Here is a 19947-nt window from a genome sequence, read left to right as displayed (position 1 = left end):
TGTGAATTACGGCTGTGTTGGTTGGGAGCATCCGTGAATTCATCCCAGGCATCTTGGCCCCAAAAAGGTCAAGCCCAGGTTACTTCATGCAAGGAGTGTGGGGCTGGCAGAGCTCACCTGCAGTCACCATAATTAACCTTTAGTTAATTAGAGATAAGCCCGGGCCCGTCCGCCACCCGGCCGAGGCGGGATTCGAACTCGTGGCACACTCGAGAGCCTGAATGGCCCCACCCGCCTCGGGCTGGCGTGACTGACATCACTGCCAGCCAATCGATCATCGATAAGGGCTCAAAATCCCGCCTCCAGTCACTGCGACCCCAGGTAGCCAATAAGATGTCGACAACGAGAGTGCCCGCCCTCTTGGGCGGGGCCAAGCGCAGCCGTAGGTTGTCCCAGCCAAAGCGCGAGCGTCCGTTTGGAGTGAAGGGTAAAACGACCAATAGAAAACCGAAACGGGCCGAGCGCACAGGCAGATTATCCAATAGGCAACCGACACTCTAAATGACAGTCAGGGCATCCAACTCGGGTGCAGTGGGCGGGGCTCCCCGCGTGGCTTCCGTTCCCGTTGTGTGAGAGGCCGAGTCCCAAACGGCCTCAGCGCCGCTGCCGCCGCCGGGTCTGGGCCGGGGCCGGGGGCCGAGCCGGGGCCTCCCCGTTCCCCCGGGGGCCGAGCCGCGCCTCCCCCGCCGTTCCGAGAGCCGAGCCGAGCCTTGCCCGCCTAGGGGGCCGTGCCGTGCCGTGCTTCCTCCGCTCCCCGTCCCGGGGGCCGCGCTGAGCCTCCCCCCGGCCCGCCCCGGCTCCCCGCTCGCTCCAGCCGGGCCCCTCCGCTCGCTCCCCGGGCCAGGCCCGCGGCCCCCCCGGCCCAGCCATGTCGCTGCACGGGAAGCGGAAGGAGATCTACAAATATGAGGCGCCCTGGACCGTGTACGCCATGAACTGGAGCGTCCGGCCCGACAAGCGGTTCCGCCTGGCGCTGGGCAGCTTCGTGGAGGAGTACAACAACAAGGTGGGCAGCGGTGGGCGCAGGGGCTGGGGCGAACAGGGGCTGGCCCGCCTCGTGCCGGGGCTGGGTGGGCGGGGGGCAGCGGTACAGAACCGTCGGGTGCCCACCGAAGTGCGGGAGCTGCGCCAGGGTCAGGCTGGTCTCCTTCTAGCGAGCCCTGGGTGCTGCTGGGTTTGGGATAAAGCTGCTGCAGGGCTTCTGGTGACCTCTGATCTTCGGTATTAACGATTGGGTTGACTTCAGTCATATAAACAGCGTGTGCTGTGAGTTCTCTGTGGTGTAAAGGGCTGGGAACTAAAGGTGTGAGTATGGGATGAGTGTGGATGCCGCTGCTGTAGAATAAAAGAGGATCCCCTGGCTTGGGCATATCTGGCTTTTTTTGGTCAATACAAAGGAAAGTTCATGGCCAGGGTTGAGGTTTGTTCATTTATATGCATATAGATATAAAGAATTCACCTCAATCGGAGGAAGAACTTCTTTCCATGGAGGGTGGCAGAGCAGTGGAACAGGTTGGTCAAGCAGCTTGTAGAGTCTCCCTTTCTGGAGACATTCCAAAGCCACCTGGATGTGTTCCTGTGTTACCTGATCCAGGTTAGTCTGCCTGGAAAAGGGGATTGGGCTGGATGAGCTGAGTTTCATTCCTGCCCCTGTGATTCTGTGATGTACAGGGTGTCTGAGACTGTTGGAAATGTGCTGTTCTCGTTGTACTTTCTTGCTGTGGCGATAACTTTTTCATAAGTATATAAACCACTCTCAGTATTGATTCCTCAGTAGTTTTCCCCGAGAACAAGGGTGTAATGAGGCATGAGATTGTATCTTCAGTGTTTCCCTGCAAAGTGTAAGTGAAGAATGTCACACTGGTAACAGAGGCTGTGTTCATCTCTCAGAACACATGTGCAGTCACTTCTGAACAACCTTCAAGGTGCTGGACTGGTATAATGAATTGCATAAAAGTAGAGATGAGAAGATGGATGAAGTTACAGTGCATCCTGAAATTTCTGTGAGGCTGAAGGTTTGCCCAGAGAGCTTGGTTCATAGCATGTAGCTTTGTCAAGGTGTTTAATGGAGATTGGGGAAAATACTGTCAGAATGTTGGGGTTAGGGCTCTGTGCAAGGGTGTGGTGACATCTTTTAGAGGGGTTGGATCACTGCCCTCACAGCAGTCCTCAATGTGGGCTTTGCTGAGCACATTGCAGTTCAGGCAGTGTCAGCCCTGTGTGAGAGTTGTGTCCTTCTCCTGGAGACCTGGGAATGCTCCTGGGGACAGACAGGAAGGTGCTGAGCTTGAAAGCTTCCAATTTGTTCAGAGACCAGCTTGGAAACATTTTTCTAGAAGGTAAAAGAGCAAATCTGCTCACCCTGTCAGCCATCACATTAATGGGCTCTGGGGCACAGACTGAAGCTGCTTGCCAAGACCTGTTTGAACCCCAGTGAGTTTTGTTTCAGCTTGTCCACCTTCACTGATCAAATCACTGCTACAAGAAGACAGATGCCTTGCTCTGGATGGAGGAATTAAATAATTTGAGGTGGTGTTTCCTAAACTTCTTGGGTTGGGAAACTGCAGTGAGCCACTCTAACCCTCATGGGTCAGTGTCACGATGGGAGGGCACAGTGTTCATAGGTCCTGCTGTTTAAAATGCTCCTGGCTGTGATCTGTGGAAAACACCAGGAAAGGCTGATTTTTGGGATCTATCTGCAAGACAAAAGTGCAATCCAGTTTAGGAGACAGCAGAGGTTGTGGTGTGCACAGCACTGGAGCAGACAGACAGGTTCTGACCAGGTGCTGCCCAGATCTCCACCTCCTCCCAAGCAGGGTTCAGGGCAGTTCTTCTGCCAGAACCTCATTTGTTCTGTAAGATCTAGCACTGCAAAGAAAAATTGATTGAATGCTGGAGATTAATTGGTGCAGTGACATCTTTCTGATTGTACATGACCCTAAAATAATTGTGAAATGTCATTTTGGGTAGTTACTAATTACATTAAAGTTTTGGGGGATTTCAAACTACTATGGACTTCACAGTTCTTCCAACCATATGAGAAAAAGAAGCTGTTACCAAATTCTGCATCATTTAGTTCTGATTCTTTAGTATCAAGTTGGAAATAGGGTTTTTTTAGAAGTTAGGGAATGCTGATTAAAGGTGATTCTTTACTGACATGCACTGTTGCCATTATGCTTTATGTTGATAAGTGCTTGGATTATAACATGCTAAAATTAGATTTGGATTTTCCTATCTTCAAGTGTTGGAGCAACAAATAAATACTTAGCATTCCTAGTTACTGTCATGGCATAATCACAAAACTAGCTGAGACTGAACACGCTGATGTTCGTTTTCTCACTGGAAAAACTTACAGGGAGATGTAGGATGGTTCAGATTGTATCCAGTACTTTCCCACAGGCATTCCTCAGTCTCAGCATTCTTGCCTCTCTTGCACAGGGGAGAGACAGGGCTCTGATATAATCAACATCCTAGAGAGAATCCCGTGTTCCATCCCCTCGTGCTCAGCCTGCAGGAGAGGATGAGTGCAGGGGTTCTGTAATGACTGTGTGTGATGGAGTCCCAGAGAAGAGTCACAGCTCTGAATTTGCAGAGCTTGGAAGAGCAGAGCTTCTCAAGCATTGCTCCTGCTCCCCCTGGCAGCTGCTCCAGCTCTGCTGGTGATAACACAATTTCTGTTCCCTAACCCAGCCTAAATATGTCAAATATCAGAGATACTGAATTGCTTCATCTTAAGGTCTGAGGAGGGGTTAAATGTGAATATCACTGCAGGAATATTTACATTAACACCAGTGAAAGGGGGTATTTTGCTGTTTGAGATTTGCTTCTGGTGATCAGGATGTTGATTGCTTTGTGTAGGATTAATACACTCATGTTGAGTGGAAAACAGCATAAGCAAAGGAGAAATGATTAGAGGTCGTTTGTCTTCTGATCTAACCTTGCCATAAGATTTCCTATCACCAAGGACAATGTGCTTCCTTTGTAAAATCTGCTTAGTACTTCTGATCCCTAAAGGAGTTAGGAAGCTATTTGTCAATCACTTTAGAAGTCTGGGAGATTTTTGACTGATTTATATATACTAGGGTGTGAAGGATAGTAAGGAATAGTTGTAATAAAGAGAGGGCAAGACAGGCTGTATTTCAGTTTTTGGAAGCATATTTGGCTGCATCTAAGTGTTTGTTATGAGATGGAAAGGATGGAGCTTCTCATTGAGGGGGGACAAGGCTCTGCATTTAAGAAAATCTCTAAATGAGTTCATAAAACTGCAAATTAATTAGATTTTAAGATCAACTGAAGCATTTCTGTTTTGGGGAAAAATATGATAAATTTCTCATCTAGCTGAAATGTGTAGTTGATTAGACAAATTGCTTATCCCAGGATAAGCATAAATTTAGGATTTTTTCAGATAAACATCTTTTTAAAAGTCCATTAAAGTACTCTTCTCATGAGGAAGCTCCTGTGTGGAAAGTAGTAGGAAATTACAACTGTGAGCAGCTTACAAACTGATTGCAGTGAGTGGTCCCCATAATGTTTGTGTTTGAGCAGCATTTCACACAGTGGGACTTCCATCCTGTTTGGGTCCTGAGTCACTGCAGGTTAAACAAGTCCTCCCAGCACCTTTTGTTCTCTGCACACTTTCTGACATGTCAATATTTTTCTAATAACATCATGTCTGGGACTTCAGGCATTACTTCAGGTGCTGTCATGACCAGGCTGTGTGGAGATGGTTTCTTGCTTGCTCTGTTTTGCACCATTCTCACAATGGGGCAAGTTTAGCCCTTCCCCCTGACACTTCATTGTGCAAAAAATGAATTTGGAATTCAGTTACCTAGAATCTCTCAGCAGACCTGCTTTCTTGGTCTTGGTTCACACAAAACATTTGAATTATGTAACCATTTTAGCTCCCCAATGTTTTAAGTTTGAATTCTGTTTTACTTTCTTCCTCTCTGATGTGATTAATTTAATTTTTCATGCACTTGTGACAGAACATTTTGGGTCATGTGGTGCTGAAAAAGCTTGCCAGCTACCTGACATGATCCATCACAGTCTGCAAGGTTATGCCCAAGAATTCCATGATATGCACTTTAATTGTGCAAACTACAGCTTGTTTTGCTCTCTGAAGATGACATTGTCAGCACCAGTTCAGTTAAGGATGAATTGGAATAATGTTTGTGCAGTTTAAGTGTGTGATTTAAACTGGGCTTTGTGATGTGGAAAAGAGAAGGGTGGTCTTTAATCCTTCAGGATTGGATTTCAGTTCATTTGGGATCATCTCCTCAAATGAAAGCTCTGTGATTATGGATATTTTCTTTACTTATATGCCCCAGCAGCACTTAATGATTTCTCATTTCATTGACATGATGATCCTTTTGTGTCGTCCTTGAGGTGACAGAAAATGTCCTGAAACCCACTCAGTCTTAATGCTGTCATTAGAAATTAGTATTTTGATTAAATGCTTTCTTTTAAATGTGGTTTCTCACAGGTGCAGCTTGTTGGCTTGGATGAGGAGAGCTCAGAATTCATTTGCAGGAACACCTTTGATCACCCCTACCCCACCACAAAGCTGATGTGGATCCCAGACACCAAGGGAGTCTACCCAGACCTGTTGGCCACCAGTGGTGACTACCTGCGAGTGTGGAGGGTGAGTGAATCCTCCCTAGGAAATGAACCATGAACTGAATTGTGTTACATATTGGTCTCTTTTTCACTCAAGATTTTCTTGACTGCAATAATGTGACTGTATGAGGACTGTAAGAGAAGCAGAATTATCATGGCAATTGCTGTTTTAATCAGCTTATTGAAAATGGAGCTGGTGGCTGTGTTTTCGAGAGCTTTAGGATGTAAAGCTGAGAGGAAAGAAACCTAGGATTAACTCCTAATGTTTTGTGCCAGAGGAACGAGTCAGGTGATGTTGCTTTTTAAGTCAGATGTTTGATTTTCTCTAAAGGTGGGTGAAACTGAGACCCGGCTGGAGTGTTTGCTGAACAACAACAAGAACTCGGATTTCTGTGCTCCACTGACATCATTTGACTGGAATGAAGTGGATCCTTACCTGTTAGGTGAGACTGACAAAATGTTATGGTTTTGGCACACTTTCTAATTGAACCTGATGAAGTCTGGGCTGTAACTGCTGTTGTGTCACTGCATGTCCACTGGCTAATCTGATAATTAACCACAGACTGCTGCATCATAGAAACTGCTGTTGTTTCACTTTAAAAAATTAAAACAATCATGTCATGGGGACTTTTTTTTCATTGAAAGGTGCCCTGTTCAGTGCAGAATGGTCACTCAGGTTGGACATGGGACATTTGGGGGTAGAGAGTCTTGGCCTTCAGGGCTGGTGAGCTGTTGTTGCAGTTCTGAGTAAGGATGTCCATCAGCTCTGTGACTTATTTCTGGGTGTTCTGGAGTGAATTTGAAACTGTGCACTGAGCTGTGTGTTTTGTGAAGCCATTTCAGCAGCAGGAGGAGAGCCAAGAGTCCTTCATTCAGTTGGAGGAGGGGGCTGAACACTTAAGGTTTAATTATAGCCTACAGGAAAAATTGTGAGTCCAGGATGACTGATGCAGAGGTTTGTTTCCCAGAAGAGAACAGCCATTTATGTCAGGGGGATTTGCCCAGAGATTAACAGTGATAATATGTCCTAGTAATTATTTACTACATTATTTATTTTTTGTGTGTTACATGTCTCATCTCTTAAGAGCTTTAGTGCTAACCCCACCTTCAGCCCACATCAGCAATCAATTAATAATAACACGCCATCAAATCGCTGATTGAATTTGGGGTTGGCACACACTAGAGATGAACAGGATGGGAAAGCTGATCTCACAGTTGCATCAGGCTTTGGAATAGATTGAAGCAGACATGAGCTATTTACACTTTATTCCTGTGTGGAAGGCTATTTCTGCAGTTAAAAGGTTTGGGTCATTTAAATGCATGGAAGACTGCTGGCTGTTTGACATTCTTGATTTTAGTCCTATGCTGTTCTCGTGACTATTTTGATCTGTAGATGTTGGGGGATGTTACATTAACCCAGGAAGTGATTAAATAATTTATGACAATATTAATTTTGCTAATAGAAGTGGTTTTGTTTCAGGTACCTCTAGTATTGACACAACCTGCACTATTTGGGGTCTGGAGACAGGACAGGTTCTGGGAAGAGTAAATTTGGTGTCTGGCCACGTGAAGACCCAGCTTATTGCACATGACAAAGAGGTGATGGGGGATTTTGATTGTTTACATTGCATCTTCTAAAAGCACTAGAAAAGGAACAGAACTTTTTTTTTTCTTGAGCAATTTAATAATTCAAAAAGATCATTTATGCAAGTTTGTATACGTTTTTTCTAAAATTACATACAGGTTTGAGTACCTAAATACTGCTGGCTATGGAAACAATTATTTTACTCAGTATAGACTCTTGACTTAAGAACATGCTTGTTCTATTCTTAGCTAACCTTCTGATCCAATCTTTTACTGTAATTTGACTATAATATATGTCATAAAATAATAATACATATTATTTTATTATATATAATATATATCATAATATATAGTATAGTATAATATAGTATAGTATAATATAGTATAGTATAATATAGTATAGTATAATATAGTATAGTATAATATAGTATAGTATAATATAGTATAGTATAATATAGTATAGTATAATATAGTATAGTATAATATAGTATAGTATAATATAATGTAATGTAATATAGCATAGTGTAATATAGCATAGTGTAATATAATGTAATGTAATATAGCATAGTGTAATATAGCATAGTGTAATATAGCATAGTGTAATATAGCATAGTGTAATATAGCATAGTGTAATATATCATAATACATAGTCTAATTTTTTTATTCTTTTACTATAATATATATCATAAAATAATAAATCAAACCTTCTGAAACATAGAGTCAACATTCACATCTTTTCCCTCATCCTAAGACCCCTGTGAACACCACCACAGTGCTGTGCTGGGTGTCAGCTGTACTGTGCTGTGCTGTGCCATGCCAGGTGTGAGCTGTGCCGTGCTGTGCTGTGCCAGGTGTCAGCTGTACTGTGCTGTGCCGTGCCAGGTGTGAGCTGTGCTGTGCTGTACTGTACTGTGCCATGCCAGGTGTGAGCTGTGCCATGCTGTGCCGTGCCAGGTGTCACCTGTGCCATGCTGTGCCCGCAGGTGTACGACATCGCCTTCAGCCGCGCGGGCGGCGGCAGGGACATGTTCGCCTCGGTGGGCGCCGATGGCTCGGTCAGGATGTTCGACCTGCGGCACCTGGAGCACAGCACCATCATCTACGAGGACCCCCAGCACCACCCGCTGCTGCGCCTCTGCTGGAACAAGCAGGACCCCAACTATCTGGCCACCATGGCCATGGATGGCATGGAGGTGAGGCAGCAGCTCCTCTCCCCTGGCTGCTGGGACAGGTGGCTTGGTAGTAATTTACACCTCAGTGTTTATGGTAAAGGGGCAGCATCAATACCTGAAGTGTGATTAAGGACCAGTTCTTAGTGCACTGAGGAGTTAAAGTGACTTTGGCATTATAAACTTGAGCTTTATGGCTTGTGTATATTTCAGCTCATTTTTAAGAGTCGGAGCAGTTGGGCAATAATTTTCACCTAATATCTTTGAGTCGCTTTGTTCTTTCCCAGTGCAGCTTTAGTTTGTTACCAAGGCTGCTTCAGGGAAGCACAGTTTGTTTGCCACTGTGGCCTAACTCACAAGACCCTTGTCAAGTCTGGCTTCTTTTGAGACACATGGCACAGCTTTAGGAACAAGGCTTGCTTACCTACCACATCCTTTAGGAAAGAGCCATGTTTATAGCCTGATCTCAAAATATTTTGTATTTGGAATAAATTAATTTTTTTAATGCAGTTTATTAATGTAGCTGACTTTTTTTTCTGAAGGTTGTGATTCTAGATGTCAGAGTTCCCTGCACCCCAGTTGCCAGGTTAAACAACCACAGAGCGTGTGTAAATGGAATTGCCTGGGCACCTCACTCTTCCTGCCACATCTGTACAGCAGGTAAGCGAGACCTACAGGAGAATCTCAGAGTCTTCTGCTGCATTTGCAAAATCTTCTTCATCCTAAAGTATATGCAATTCTCTGCCTGCCTTTTGCTAAAGAATACTTGCAATTTAGAAGCTCTTTATTAGGTGACTTTCCTAAAATGTTACAGAAATAGACACCTACTAGAGTGATGAGACCAGTACCCAAACTGTGCATCAGCTCTGGTTAAGCTCCTGTTATTTTAATGCTCCTTAGCTTTTTTGTAATGCAGTTTTAAATGTTTTCTGCTGTTATGAGTCCCACTGGTCACTCATTTATCAGCTCTGTCTTGGATAATGTGTAATGATCCAAGTTTATTTTGTTGGAGCATAATTGTGTTGCTGTATCTGGCTTGAATGTGGATCAGGACTGGAACAGCCATGTCTTTCCTGGCTCCTGAGGCTATAGGCCAGTAGTGGGCACACGTGGAGATCCTGTTACACTGACTGTGCTTGCATTTGTTGTGTGTGTGCAGCGGATGATCACCAGGCTCTCATCTGGGACATCCAGCAGATGCCCCGTGCCATCGAGGACCCCATCCTGGCCTACACAGCCGAGGGAGAGATCAACAATGTACAGTGGGCATCCACCCAGCCAGACTGGATAGCCATCTGCTACAACAACTGCCTGGAGATCCTCAGAGTCTAACTTTGCAGCTTGGTGCACAGTGAGGCAGGGCTGTGTCCTTCCCCCTCCCCTCTAAAGTAAGAACACCACCAGTCAAGTGGCCAGTATCTGTTGTTGCTTTGCATCTGCTGTTACAAGAAACTGTTACAAGAATCGATGGCAGGGGTCTCCTGTCTCTCAAGACTCTAAAATGCAGAGACGTGCTGAGCCTCTTGGAACTTCTGGGTTCTGGTTTTCTTGTGAAATTCCTTTTTTTCCCTCAGTAAAAGTTCTGTATATTTGTTTGTTGACTGTATTAATAAGCTTGCAGGCTTTTAAGTTGCTGCATATGTCCATGTGTTTGTCAGCCAGCTGAGGCAGCACATCCACCAGTTTAACAGATGCAGGTGCAAAACAAGGTGGGGGGAAAAAGACAATGATGTTAACGGCCACCTTGGCAGGAATCTTTATCATTCCTGTTGTTGCTGCCTCTAAACTGTTTAAACGTTTGTATGTTTTTTATATATTGGGCTAACTTTCTATTGAGTAAGGTTTTTCTCCCTAATTCTTACTTTTGATATGTGATCCACTTCCATATATCCAGAGCAGGACCTGTTCATGGATACAAACCGCAGTAACACTGCAGGCTCCCTGGCAGTAAAGGCCTGCCAGAATTAACTGTTGCCTTGGCTCCCTGTATCTGGTGACCTGGGCAGAATTTTCTGGTGCTGTGAAGTACAAGTACTTGTTGCACAATTTCTTTACACTTTTCTGATGCTCAAGGCAGTTGTTACTATGGTAGGTCTTATTTTTAAATTCTGACTGAGTTTGTGTGTATCCTGCAGTTGTGTTAGCAAACAGAGCAGTGATAGGTTGAGAATGAAGATCTGTGCATGACGTGAGCTCCCAGGAGGTAAACAATTCCTGAAAAAATGTACTTGTAATGGGCTTGGGATTGACACTTCCAACCAAATTATTTCCCCTTGGAAAACTTACCTTATCTAAATCAAAATAAAATGGTTTCACACTTTGTAGCTTGCTTGATTGGCAAATAATATGAGCAAGATTTTGTGGTTAGGCTCTACTTCAGAGGAAGTGTTTGGCCTGTGTTCCTGGGAGGTCTTGAAGGGAGCAAAAAAGCAATCTTGTTGTGAAGTGTATTTGCTTTATACTGCCAGGTCTTGTTGAATGAACAAGACAAGTCAGAAGAGCTGGTCTGCTACCCAAAAGAAAGCTGGTTTTTTTGAAAGAAGTTACTCCCTAATGTGATGCACAAAGGTGGATCTGGAAGGAAAGAAGCTGTGCCATTGAGGCCAAGGTTTGGCATTTGTCATCCTCCTGACTTTGGGGGATGTGCCAGAGGGCTTCTGTTTGGAATAGTGATCACTCTACAATAATACTGTTCAATGAAAGCTGAGTGGATTAGGCAAGATAAAAATCCTTGTTGGAGTTTTACCATAACACAGGTCCTGTGCTGAAGGCTCTGCAGTTCTCTGATGAAGACATGACAGCCAGAGCTTCTCTGGAAGGGTGTGCAGCCCAGTTTCTGTGTAAATGTCAGAAACCATCAAAATTCTTTCCACCTAATGAGTATTCACCTGCAACTGGAGGCAGATTATAAATAGCAGGACACTGGCAAACTTGCATCTTGTCAGTTTATGCAGGAAAGGCAAGTTGGGAAAGCAGTTGCTGTGGAACACTGAAGCTGACACTGAGAACACTGTCAAATACAGAACAGAATCTGCAGAGTTTTGTCATTCTGGACATAGAGAAATACTCTTCTGCAGGCTGCTTCTCACCGTGGAGCTCAGAAAAGCATTGCCTCAGGAATTTGATAGGAATTCATTAGGGGCAGCTGTATTCCATCACTCCTTTTGATAGCAGAGAACCAGGAGCGTGCAAGCTGGTGTTTTGTCAGTGTGTTCAGTTGTGGGATTTCTGACAAAGCTTCATTTGACTTGAAGGTCAGTTTTTCTTATTAGCAGCACTAGTGAGAGTGGTGTGTTCCACAGACAGGCTTTAGCTGGATGTCAGAGCAGTGTTAGCCAAACAATCACTTTTTGCAATAGCACTTCATCTAAAACTGGAAAAAACTTACATAGGATGAAGCAAAAACTGGGCTTTTCCTAGCAGGAGTGGCTAATGGCATTCATAGCTTTAGGAGTCATCTGAAACACATTCACAGGCTTGTCATGCTCTGTTTAATTACAAATGGCAGGCAAAAGGTGCTGTTAGTGAGAGGGAACTACCTGCAGTGTTAGTGCTTTCCATGTCCCCTTTTTGCTTCAAAATTTATTCCTGTACAGATTCCTGCATGAGTCAAAGATGAATGCTAAGATAATGAGAGCTTGTGTAAAGGAACTCATGCTCTGAATAGCCAGGTAGATTCTGCATCTGTTGGAAATTAATCCTGTTAGGGACCTGAAGAGGATCCAGTGTCTGTTCTTGCATCCCTGAAATTGATGGAAGTCTGTTTGTGAAATTGTGTACTTACCCCAGATGCATCAAAGGCAAGTGAAGGAATCTTGGAACTAAATAAAGCCTATATCCTGTTTTGTTTTTTTTTTTTTTAGCCAGTTGGGATACCTTCTGGATCTACAGCATATTGCTTTGGGCATAATCCATTGTCATTCTTCACAAGAAATTACATTTTAAATCACTAGAGACTGTTTTGGCACAGGGAAATAATACTTAAAATAACTTCAAAGATGTCCCTTGAAAGGTTAATGAGTGAAAAGACATGAAAATCCTCATGGGTGAGATGTTCTGTAGTGCAAATGGCACTTCTATATAGACAAGGAAGGGAAAGACTTTGGTGCCCTTTTGCCAACAGCTGCTGTGACCCAGTGCCAGGGAGGGAATGCTGTGCTTGGTGTTTGTCTGCAAGATAAAACAAACCCTGACACTTGTGAATTGAAATACACAGATTATTACAATTCCCCTGTTTGACACTCAATTTTGTAGGGTATAAAGCCCCCATAATCATTATTTTTTCCCAAAGTTCATGAAAATAAATACTTTGCTATTCAATTTCTGTTATTTGGTGCTTACTGCACAAGCAGAGGATGCAGAACAACTGCTTGCAAATACTTCATGTTTTTTGGGTAGAAAGTAACATTAAGGGAAGAGTGAACACAGGTGAGGTGAGCAAAGCAGAAAACCATGTGCTGCTGTTGGTACAGGCCAGCCTGGTTCTGGGACAGAAATAATTCTGAATTAGGAAGTTCTCTATCATTTCTCCAATTGATTAATTCAGGAGACTAAACTATTGTTTGGTTGTTATGTTCTGTTTAAACCAAGCTTTCCACAGATTCCTACTATTATGTGGGCAACCTGCTGGCTCTCAGCCAGGAGATGTTGATGATGTAAAATTTGTTAGGGAGGTGAAAACCAGCAGTTAACAAGTTGAATGTTGAATTAGTGTGTAGTGTGCCAACTTTGTGAACTGTCTAAATGAGGAGGGCTATGGTAGCTTGCATCTGTGGGAATTGTACTTGTGTGTGCAGGGATTTAAAAGGCAAGGATTTGAGTGCTTTGACAATCTATTTAGAAAGAAAACACAGTGGTTTCAAATAATATGAAAGAAGACTGCTAAAACAGGTTGTTTCTTATGGAACCTTGAAATGTATTTAACGGGGGAGGCATTGCCTCTCATAAGTCAAAGTTAATGATCCTTTCAAAATTTAGCAGTAATTACTCTACTGAATGTTCTGGATAATAGTGAAAAGCTCTATTTTTGCCTCATGGTGCAATGAGAAGCTGCCTCAGTCTGTAGATCATAGCCTGCCAGAGACCAGGTGAGGGGAGGAATCTGATGTACAGAATTCACAGATGTTCCTGTGCTTGTTGTCAATGGAAATAAGGAGCTGAGTGTGTCCATTTTGTTCTCTTGCAGATGGCACTTTAACAAGTATATTTTTGGTAAGATTAGGAGGAGAGTCATCTTTTCCTCAGCCCTTGTAGGGTAGGCATTTGTGTTGTGTAGAAAATGTTAAATAATGACTGTCACCAAAATCCTAAACTGGGGATGACCCTCGCTTGTTTTTACTGAAAGCCAAAAATGTGAGCACTTGACAAGGCTGTAAATGTTAAACTGAAGCTTCATGTTGTGAGACTGGCACTGTCCTGTAAGGCCAACCCAAGGGATGTGCTGCTGCATGTCCCCCAGAGTCCTTTTTGCTCAGGAACTTGGTGGTGTTTGGGAATCCTCTTCTTTACCATCAGAACACGATGATGACAGTGCTGACAGTTGTGTAGGGATGTGCCTGGAGCCTTTGGATAACTTGAATTTTGTGAGAGAGAAACCGGCAGCTGCTGCCTGGAAATTCACACAGCCTGAAACATTGAATTGACCAGATGGTTAGTGGTGTTTTAACTCTTTCCAGACACACTGCAAGGAGTGGACAGCAGCACAGCCAGGCTCTGGGCTCAGCAGGCTGCACAGTTTCAGTCCCATCAAAGTACTAAAGGGCTGAGTTTTCCCATTGCTTTTTTCAGTAGCAAAGTGGTTCCACCACCTCAAATGCACAGTTATCCTGTCAGGTAACACAAATTCTCCCTAACGTGTGTTTCCTGCCTTCTGCTCTCAGAGCAAGCCTGTACCTGCTGTTCTGTGCACATGGAAAGCAAAGAGCAGGTCACTGTCAGCTCTGTCCCAGTTTCTCTTGATCTCTGCAGAGAATCCAGGGAATTAATTGTATGTGGCACTTAAAGAGCACTTTCTGATGCAGCTGTACTTCCCCTGCTTACCCAAGAAGAGTCAGAAATGTTTCATGCTTGAGGGTTTTGAGGAGAGTTTAGGATGCCCCTGACTTGGTTTGTTTTCTGGAAGGGATCTTCAGAACTTCCAATCAGCAGTAAAAGGAGCAGTAATTAGAAATGCAGCTAAATACCAATCACTGAAGGCTCATCTGGTGATTCATGGCAGACACCAGATGCAAAGGGGCTTGTGAGAGTTGCTGCTGCCTGTTTCAGGTGACAAGTGTGTCTGCCAAGGACCTCAGTGGCCTTTTGTGCAGCCTCTGATACTTAGCATCAAGCGAGAATTTCCATAGTCATAAATTATCTCAGTGGCTTCCATCAAGCTGGTTTCTTTATAGGAAATCTAACAAAATTAAGGAAAAAGGCTATTTCCTGACAAAATATTGTGGCCATGTGCAGCTGTAAACCCATGGTCCAGCTCCCATTCCTTGGAGTTTGTTTTCCATATGCAACTCCAGCCCCTCTTAGTGCTGAGGGTGGGTCTGTGGGGTCTTAGCAAGGCAGAAAAGCAAAAACCAGAGCAGGACAGAGTCCCAGTGCAGCTGGAAAAAGGTATGTTGCTTTTTTTCACAACTTGGGAAATAGGAATTATGAAATTACTATTTAAAAAGAACCTTTTTTTTTAACCCTTGGGTTGCTAGCAGTGTAAAATGTAATTTAAATCCATTGCGCCGAAGCATTTTTGTTACCAGTAGCCAAGTAGGAGATTCTACTTTTAGGTGTGTTTTCCCTTCTGCTCTTCCCATTCACAGTCCTGTTGTGGTAATTTCCTGAAGGTGTAATCTTTGTAGCATGATTGTACAAACATCCATATGAGATTCCTGACTTCTTGTTCTCACTTAGAGTATGTTAAAGCAATAGTAATTTTACTTCTGTCCTTTTCTCCACCTGCAACTTTGCTACTATTCTGTCCTAGAGGAGTCCCAGTATCCTGCTATTCAACAGACATATATTGTTGACATGGATAACTGCAGTGTCCCTATATTCCTTTATTTTTATGGAGAAAATATAAAAGGGTTTGTTACAATGGATTTTAACACCTGAGTCATGGAACCATATTGTTGAAACTGTAAATTTTAAGGCAATTTTCTGAACTCGCTTGAAAGTGGAATGTTGCATCCTTTTATGCTATTTCCTGCTTCCTATGTAGTTTTATTCAGATTTTTTAACCTTCTTTCTAAGTTTCGGCCTCCTGTGTATTAGGTACAGTATTTTCTGCCTTTCATACTTTGTAATAAAAATGGAACATTTGTAGATTGACTGCAGTTCCCTGTGTGATGAGTAAAAACCTGGGGGGAGCAGAAAACTACAAAGACACTTCATTCCTTCTGTGTGGAGAAGAGGAGGCTGATTGCTTTGCCTTGCCTCTGCAAAGCTGGTGAGGTATATTGATCCCTCATCCTACAAATACCCAAACAAACTTGATAATTCCAGCTACCCTTAAATTGCAAGTTTCCCCAAATACATTATAGGAACCCAGTCACTACAGAACTGCAACAGAATGGTTAATGCAGCTGTACATTAAATATTTGCTTTCTTAAAAATCTGCTGCAGGGTCTGTGTATCCCAGTGTTGTTTCTGCTCATGTTTTCCAACATTTGTTTGTTCCCTGCTCAAAAAAATGGGAATTATCTGTTGTGTGGTTTTGTTTTTAAGATGAGGGGAAGGGGGAATTTTTTTTTTTTTTTTTTTTTAGAGTTTAAATAATTAGTCTCTGAGGGATTTTGAATATACGCAAAGTGTAAACAAAGCAATTGGGCACCTCTGTAGCTTTAAGTCTCTCTCCTGGGCAGGGTGACCTCTCTTAAAGGGTTTTTTCCACTCTCAGTCACTGCTGTCGTGTCTGGAATTGGGGCCAAGAGGAGAACATTGTGGCAGAGCTTGGACATTTATACCTTGGGCCTTGGCAAGCAGGACAGATGACTTCCCTAAGTATTTAGATTCAATCTAGTTCAACTAAACCCTTGGATTTTTTTTCTAATTCTTTGTGTACTGCCTTTGAAATAAAAGCTTATTGAGCTTCATGACCACAGTGGAAAGAGTTGCCTGCAAAGATGCTGCAGTGATTTTTAAGCTATATATGGACTTTGTGTTAGTAACTCCTGCTCAAAAAAAATACTTTCTTTCTAAGAATTGTTTGTCTTTCGCCCTAGAAATGCATTTGCATCCTCACAGATTATTTTTGTCCCTGGATTTGTGCTTTGGAACACTCCAGAGAAACTTCTCAGCTCCCACTATGGTGGAAGGAGGCAGCTTGTGCAGATTGGAGCAGTGCAAGAAGCGGTGAACTGGTGGGTAATGGGTGAAGCAGGTTGCCTGTCAGTGTGGCAAAACAAGAGGAATGTAGGTAGAAAAAAAGATGAGAGGGAGTCTGCCTTTTGTAAATGTTATGGACCAGCCAACATCTGGCACAGCTGTTTTGTTCTGTGACTGTGGGAGAGTCCCTGCGCTGAGACCAGCTGTGAATGAAAAATTAATCATCAATCAGGCTTGAAAATACTTGAAAGAAACCCTCTGGTCTTTTCTCTACAGCAATGGCTGTAGAGAAAAAGTGGCCTCTGAGATTATTCTGGGGCTGTGACTGGAAGAAGCATTTCATTTTCAGCTTTTTCATTTGTGCTGTTTTAGAAACAGTCCAGACTGTCAGCTCAGAGGAAGTGAGGATCTAAAAGCATATCATATTTTTAACGTTCTTCCTCCCCTTCCTTCTCTAATTTTGCCATTCCAAAGGCAGAACAGCTTCTGGTTTTTCAGCAGCTTCAGAGCCCCCTCTGCTGGAATGCTGCTGGCAGCCAGGCCCAGCCCTGGGCCACAGGACAGGTGCAGGTGCCCACCTGCTCCTCCCGGCTGGGAAAGGCTGTTGCAGGTGTGTTTTACAGGACTTTCACAGGATTCACATCTCTGCTGGGGGAGAGATGCATTTGAGGCCATATTTATCCTGCCATGCTGTCCTAGAGTTTGGTAATGATGACAGTGTTCCATTATTTTTGTTTTCAAAGCTGAGAGCACCACATGGAATTTTTAGGAGAGGCAGAACTGCTTGGGATTAATGAGATTACATCTGCTGAAGACAGTGCAGAACCTTTCAATGCATCATTTGAAGGTAGAATAACCCATCCCTGGCAATGTCAGGCCAGGCTGGATGGAGCTTGGAGCACCCTGGGACGGTGAGAGGTGTCCCTGCCATGGCAGGGGTGGCATGGATGGGATTTAAGGTCCTTCCAACCCAAAGCATTCAAGGATTCTCCGGTTCTGTTTACAGGGTTTCTCCTCCTCACTCCCTGCTGTGGCTCTGGAGTCCAAGATGTAGAATAAGGAAGGTTTGGCACGGGACAAGGCTCGGCCTGGAGCCTGCTCTGCTCCCCAGGAAGGATGTGTCTACCCAAACAAGAAGGGAAGCAGGAAGGAAAGAAGAAATAGTACATCTGATAGCAAGGAAAAGGGGCTCTTTGAGTCAGGTATGCTTCAGAAAATGGAAATACTACCAAAATAGAAAATAAGATGATGGCATAGTGATTAAGACACTAGGAAAAGGTGCCAAGAGCTAAATCCCAAAGGTCTACTCCAGACTTCCTGTGTAACTTCTAACAAGTCACTGTCTCTCTCTGCAATGCCCTTAAGTCCCTAAAATAGGGATTACACTTCCTTTCCTTAGCTGATGCTGCGTGACAGCGTTAAAGAATTGGGCCTTATGAAGTTCCTTTAATACAAATGGGCTGACTGGAAACAGAGGAGCTCCTGGAGAGTCTCTGTGAATATCTTTACTGATGATTTCACGTTAAATGAATAAATTCAAGAATTAAGCCTGTTCTGCAGTTGCTGTTTACAGGAGTGAAGTTCTCTGCTGGCAAGCTGCAGCTTTGGAAGGATGTGGACAAATCAGGGTGGAAAACCGTGGAATATAAAGTAAATAACCTGATCCTCATCAGGAACTGTAATGGCAGGGCGAGGAGAACTGGGTTCAGACTGATAGAGAGAAGGATTTGATGGGATATTTCCTCCCTGGCAGGGTGGGCAGGCCCTGGATCCCTGGCAGTGCCCAAGGCCAGGCTGGACAGGGCTTGGAGCAGCCTGGCACAGTGGAAAGTGTCCCTGCCATGGCAGGGGTGGCACTGGGTGGGGTTTGAAGTCTCCTTCAACCCAAACCCTTCTGGGATTCTGTGATTCCAGCACAACATTAAGTACACAGTAAAAGTCAGAAAGGAATTATTAATTTTTCTCAAATTACACAAAAAAGGGGTACTTATTTTGGTAGAAAGTTGGATTCTAGTTCAGGAAGGATTCACCAGCTTGTCAGGGACAAAAAAAAAAAAAAAAGTGTGAGGGTCTGTAGTGGTCCAAAAAAAGTCCTGATGGCACTTGCATGTAGATAGTGATGTGAGAATGTCTGTAAAATGGGGAAACCACAAACCAGGAGATAAATCTGTTGGTTTACACATTAGGCTTGACAGGTGGGTGAAGTGATGAGCTGTTAAGGACAAATCATTCTATTTTCAATCTGGTAAAAGGTGCAGGGAAGCTTCAGTGGAATCCAGACACGCTGGGCAGTGGGAGATGGGAGGAGTGAGTTCCACCAGGGTGGGTGTCCCTGCCATCTGCCAGGAGCTGCTGCCTCCTGTCACAAGCTGCCACTCGCTGCTCCAATATCTTTTGGACTCAGCAAAGCAAGTTTCTGCACAAAGGACATGGAATCAGTCTCGTTTAGCAGGACAAGATAGGCAAAAATAGCAAATGGAGTGGTTTGAAATCAGGGCTGGTGCAGTGGGGAATTGATGCTGAATTTCTGCCTCCCAGGGCATGGAGTGGGATCTTACCTCTCTTAGAAAAGCCTTTTTATAATGATCCTGGCACAAAGAGCAAGCATTAAAATCAAATTTGGTGATGAACCAAAGTGGGAGGCTTTAATAATATGAGGGAACTGGAGTGTCTTGGAGATTGGAGGACTGAAGAGTGAGAAATAGAGATGAGATTAAATGTAGCAGCAGAGAGTGCAAGGATGTGAATTTATGGACAAGGAGAAATCTGTGGAGTATTTTATTGGAAATTAGTGAGGAAAGGAAACTGAGATGTAGTGGTTGGTAAAGGATAGTGATAAGCCATCATGAAGCTGTGAAAAAGCATGTCAAAAAGTGGTTCCAAGATCAATAGTGATGCTGTCAAATGAGAGAGGAATTCAAATTGGAGCAGGGACAAAAAGCTACCAGCTTGATACCACAAATACAAGACTTGTATTAAGAAGGGGAAGTGGCTGGGTGTGTGGATCCCTTTTCCTATTTCTGTGTCGACCTGGTATGACACTCTGAGAGCTTTTTATTACCTTGACAGTTAAAAAAAATAAAAATAAATTACGTGACAGATGATGTTGTCATGTTTTGACTAAGTCCCAGATCCCTCCTGATGGGTAGGTTGATTCCTGCACTTGTTCACACTTTTGAGCAATTTCCCTTTCCAGTCTAGTTTTCTTCTCCATGTGTCTTATCCAGGTTCCCTGACCCCTCTGACATTGCTGCCGTGCTGTTTGTGAGCA

At 43.8% G+C, this 19947-nt stretch overlaps 1 protein-coding gene across 1 annotated transcript; it reads left to right on the top strand.

Annotated features, from left to right (window-relative positions):
• The first annotated feature begins 823 nt into the window (after positions 1–823).
• On the top strand, positions 824–15680 carry DCAF7 (DDB1 and CUL4 associated factor 7). The gene is made up of 7 exons (XM_063179038.1): positions 824–1006; positions 5483–5641; positions 5948–6059; positions 7097–7215; positions 8184–8393; positions 8912–9029; positions 9529–15680. The coding sequence occupies exons 1-7, from the start codon at positions 869–871 to the stop codon at positions 9699–9701; spliced, it is 1029 nt and encodes a 342-aa protein (XP_063035108.1). The 5' UTR covers positions 824–868; the 3' UTR covers positions 9702–15680.
• The last annotated feature ends 4267 nt before the right edge of the window (positions 15681–19947 follow it).

This window comes from Melospiza melodia, chromosome 30 (assembly GCF_035770615.1).
Source record: "Melospiza melodia melodia isolate bMelMel2 chromosome 30, bMelMel2.pri, whole genome shotgun sequence".
Lineage (NCBI taxonomy): Eukaryota > Metazoa > Chordata > Aves > Passeriformes > Passerellidae > Melospiza > Melospiza melodia.
The sequence above is the reverse complement of the archived record's forward strand: the minus strand, read 5'-3'. Positions and strand labels throughout refer to the sequence as shown.